Source organism: Chinchilla lanigera, unplaced genomic scaffold (genome assembly GCF_000276665.1).
Source record: "Chinchilla lanigera isolate Chin_1 unplaced genomic scaffold, ChiLan1.0 scaffold00033, whole genome shotgun sequence".
Classification (NCBI taxonomy): Eukaryota; Metazoa; Chordata; class Mammalia; order Rodentia; family Chinchillidae; genus Chinchilla; species Chinchilla lanigera.
Genome location: NW_004955434.1, coordinates 10,336,957 through 10,341,965, shown reverse-complemented (window position 1 = coordinate 10,341,965; position 5,009 = coordinate 10,336,957). Strand labels below are relative to the sequence as shown.

The window sequence follows — 5,009 nt, the reverse complement described above, 5'->3', positions numbered from 1 at the left end:
AAAGGAAGGAATGACTGGAATGAGGGAAAGAAGAAAGAAGGAAGGCAAAATATAAAAATATATATATATATATATATATATGAATAGCTGCAATGACTGCACTGCTGATGTCTGATGGTGTATTGAAACGAACAGTTAATGCTCACAATTTTTTATGTTCTGATCGACTTTGCATGCTTGTGTCTGGTGGTCTGAGCCACTGATTTGAAGGTAACAATATGCAATGGAATTACAATGGTGAACTCCTACCACCTTGTGTAGTGAAACTCTGTATTATCTCTAAAGTTTTATAGAAGTAGTATTTTCTTATTCTCTTTAATGGTTTGAGCAATCTTTCATTCTTACATCTGATAATCTGAGCAATGTAGTTGAGGGTAGGGATATGTAATATAATAATCACTGTTGATTTGTATTAATTTGTCTTGAGACCCTGTATCACTTTGAATGTTCTTGGTTTGATTTGTTTATGTTTGCCATACTGGTATGCTGCTACTGTTCTATTTTTTTGTTTGTTTGTTTCTCATTTACTACTCTCTTTAAAATAAAAAAAAAAAAAAGAAAAAAAGAAAAGAAAATACCTCACCAATCCTGAAAAATTCCATGGAAATCACAAACAGGTCTAAGAAACTGAAACTGTCACAGCAAGGAGGAAATTAAGGCAGTGTAACAAATGTAGTATGATATCCTAGGTGAGATTTTTGGAACAGAAAAAAGACATTTAAGGAAAAGCTAAGGAAATACAGTTCACTAGTTATAACAAATGTATCATACTAACATAAGGTATAAATAGAGATCTAGTGTGGGATATATGGGAACTCTACCATCTTCCCAATTTTGCTATACATCTAAAACCATTCTAAAATAAATTTTATAATATGAAAAAATGCAGAGTACTGGCAACACTTCACATGATTTGAATATGGTTTATCCCCTCTGAAGTCTGTGTTGGAGTTTAATCCCCGCTGTAACATACTAAGAATGTAGGAACTTAGATAGGTACCATGCACTTGTTCCAACTACACACACAGCTAAGGGAGGAGGACTGCTCAAGCCCACTCACCCAGCATGGACAACATAACTAGACCCCATCTCTTAAAAATAATGAATGTATATAGAGCCAGGTGCGGTGGTCCACACCTGTAATACCAGATACTCAGGAGGTGGAGGCAGGAGGACGGTAAGTTCAAGGCCAGTCTGGGCATCTTAGCAAGACCATTTCAAAATAAAATATGAACAGGGTAAGGATGTAGTTCAGCAGTAGAGCAATTGCCTAGCATGTGCAAGGCCCTGGATTCAATCCCCAGCATGGCAGTAGATAATGGGCAGACTTACTTTACAAGAGAAAGACCACACACACTGCCTGTCTCCTGTGCCACCTTGACACTGCCAGCAAAAAGTCATCACCAGATGCAGTCCTCACCCTTTGACCAGAAGTGAGCCAAACTGTACCTCTTTTCCTCAACAGTTACCCTCGTCTGTGGTAGTGTATTTGTGTGTGCGTGGTATTATATTAACAAGAAAAAACCAGACTACTACAGGAATCTATAAGAGATAAATGTTAGCTTTCAGTGCTTTAAAAAGCAGTGTAACGGAAGTGGTCCTTTGAAAACTCCACCATGGAAGGAATCACAGCTCTTCATCACTGTACCCTCAGGACTTGGAACAGCACTTGGCACCACTGGGACTTCTCAATGAAATATTTGTTGAACAGAGAGAGGGAGGAGAGAGCACGCCACATGAAGCACTGTTCTAGTTGACTGACAGCAAACCTTTTAGAGACAAGTGCCCAAACTAGATCCCAAAACCCACTTATTTGTCACAAAATGTCAACAATGCAATTAAACCTCAACAGAAAAACTCATACATTAACATCTTTTGGCTTAAAACAAAAACAAGTAACACATGTGGAATAGGTTCACCACCACTGTCTAGTTTGTAGGTCTTAATTCCCTTTGTTATTGTAAATTCTTTCCACTACTAATTGATTGTAGCAAGAAAACTATTATCAAAATATTAGCTTAGACAGTGAACACCTGACTGTCCATAATGGTCTAAAAACATTTTCCCAGCTTTCCCAGGTACCCATAAGCAACTCTGCCTTCTCTTCCAAAAACATGTCAAATAACAGCAGCATTAACTGGTTCCTGTGTTCAGTGGGAATGCTTCATTTTCAATTTTCCCCACGATGCCAAGCACTGTTTAACCCGTTGATCAATTTCATCTGTTTCTCTTACCAGGGATTTCTTTTTTTAACCCAAGAATGAAGTCAAATTTGTATTGAGATGCAGAAAACAATTTAAATTAGGTAGTTTTTCTTCAGTTTATAGTTTATTAAAACAATAAATTCTACTAAAACATTCCCTAATAATGAACTAACTCCACTTTCTCACAAACCATATTTGGTAGAGGTATTAATTTCAGTATACAGTCATAATCCTATTCACTGTAACTCAGGCTTTCATCAATGTTGGTGATGCTGACCTGCTTTTCTCATGTTTTAATATCAATGTTTAACTAAATTTAAAAAGCAACATGAAGCTTTTCTCCCTTCTTTATGTTGTGGGTCAACTTAGGTAACATCAAAATTATATAGTATATATAAACAATTCATCAAGGTAGCTTTGTTTTTGAGATAAAGCCCTTAAGCTAATTTTCTCAAATTCTCCACAAATCCAAAATTATTGTACCTCTATTTGCATTTTCTTCAATAATTTATTTTATCTACCAATTTTTTTGGGGAGGGGGGTTTACTGGAAATTGAACTCAGGACCTTGTACTTGGCAGGCAAGTGCTGTATCTACCAATTTTTAATCTTGAAAATGCTTTGAAAAATTGAGTCTAGGTGCCAATTTTTCCCAACTGATTAAAGGAAAATGAATTGCATAAACAGGAAATATCTGGGCGTGGTGGCATGTGCCTAGAATCCCACCACTCTCGAGGTTAAGACAAGATTACCACAAGGTCAAGGCTGGTCTGAACTATACCAAGACCCTGTCTCAAACAAACAGACAAATAAATAAATAAAAGTAAAGACAGAAAAGAATGAAACAAAATTGTCAACCTCTTAAAGTAGGATTTGAAAAAGCTGCTACCTACAAAAGCCTTTGGCGGTGTTTCCATCTATCAGTAAATAAACTGTCTGAAATAACGACCTTTCATAACAGCACCAACAAAGCTATGAGAAATAACCTGAGCAAGGTATATAAAGAAAGCACTCATTAGATCAAAGATTTAAATTAATGCAGTACTCTATCCACGTTCATAAATTAAAGGACAACACTGTAAAGACATCAGTTCTCCAAGCTGCCCTATAAATGTAGCAGCCACTGATAACCCAGCAGAGTACACAGCGTCAACAAACCAGTGGTAGAATTTTTAACTGTTAAGTATTAACCCAAGAAACCAGAAGTCCTTGAGGAAGAATGAAATGTGGGAGGTAGAATGAAGGTGTCAAAAAAGTATGTAAGTCTACGGTACTGAGAATAATATGGACTCAGGGATAAACAGACCAATAGAGCGAAATAAAAGGCAGTTTGGTACTATCCTATGAGTGGACAATCAGCACCCATATTCCTGGGTAGAAATTTCTAGAGAAATTCCTCAGCATGTGTACCAGAATACACATAAATAGCACAGTTAATTTTGGTGGAGTTACACAAGTGTTTATTAGTCTTTAAACTGTACATGTACATTTTACACATGCTTTTATATAGTTCAAAGATTTTTTTAAGCCTACTTTCAGAAATTAAAATAGTAACACCCCAATTTTTATTTTCAAATGGCAAAGCTTACTTATTCACAACATCCAGAAGTGAGCATATATCTGTATTCTAACAACAAACAAGTCTGAATATGACATACCTTATACAGTCCAAAGCCAGGATCAATAAGACAAGCACGAGTTGATGTAGACGGCTGACTTGCAGATCCCACCCTTGCAGTTTTCTTTACTTTCGGTGGACTATTAGAACAGGGTTTAGTGTGTACATCAGTCTGTTTAGATGTGCTAGGAAGATCAGGATCTGGACGAACTAGTAACTGAATTATATCATTCAGCCCAACATCGTAGTCAAATAAAGTATATCCATTTTCCAACTAGGAAAAAAAGAGAAAAATTATTGAAACGCTTCTCTCAAAATTTTTCTTTCTACATCTTTAGCTGCCCAAAGGTCCAAGCCAAAAACAACATAAAAATTAGAACAAAATCCACAGCACTGCAACTTAGTGATCTTGAAACCACTCTTACTACTTTATAGCCTCTCATATTAGTTAGCATCCTCTCTGGCCCCAGTAAATTCTAAGTACCGCCCATTCACTGCTCCACTAACCACTAAAATAAAAAATATACCACTGTTGCTATGACCTCATGACCTGGACAGAAAAACTCTAAACTAGATTTAACTTCTCATCAGAATTTTATTTAATAAACAATGAATCCACTGTAAGGGGGGGGGGACAGTAAATCTTGAAAGCAAGTTGTTTTAATACCTTGTGTTCATAAAGTCATTTAGTCAAATACTTTATCTTTTTGAAGCATTGTTAAGGTTTTAAAAAATTGAGTTGAAAAAGAAATCAAGCAAGGAATAATTATTATTTTGCTTATACTACAGTTATATTCCACTTGCCTCAAATTTTCCACTTCTATGCCTCTGTAAAGATGATCAAGTTTTATCACAAAGACTTCTAGGATGAATAGTAAACAAATTATCTTGTAAGGTGCCCGTATTTTAGGTCAAAAAAATAAAGTCTTAACCTAGCGTACCTCAGCAGGCTAAGGTTGTAGCTCAGTAAACAGCACTTGCTCAGCATGCAAAATGCTTGGATTCAATCTCCCAACATGTAAAAAAAAATTTAGAAGTACCTCAGAAATGGCCTTATTTGGAAATAGGGCATATTTAGAGGTAATCAAGGAACATATTTGACTAAAGAAAAGCAAAATCTATTGTTATAGGCTAAGTTTTACGCTCCCAAAATTTATATGCTGAAATCCTAACCCCAGTACCTCAGAA

The 5,009-nt window shown here is 36.0% G+C and overlaps 1 protein-coding gene across 1 annotated transcript in view; it reads right to left on the bottom strand.

Annotated features, from left to right (window-relative positions):
* Nucleotides 1-4,095, bottom strand: part of Uhrf2 (ubiquitin-like with PHD and ring finger domains 2, E3 ubiquitin protein ligase) — a gene marked incomplete at its 5' end in the record, with an annotated part of 75,420 nt that extends 71,325 nt beyond the window's left edge. Inside the window, 1 exon segment of the mRNA XM_013516354.1 lies at nucleotides 3,862-4,095. Coding sequence (XP_013371808.1) covers nucleotides 3,862-4,095 — 234 coding nt within the window.
* Nucleotides 4,096-5,009: the final 914 nt, after the last annotated feature.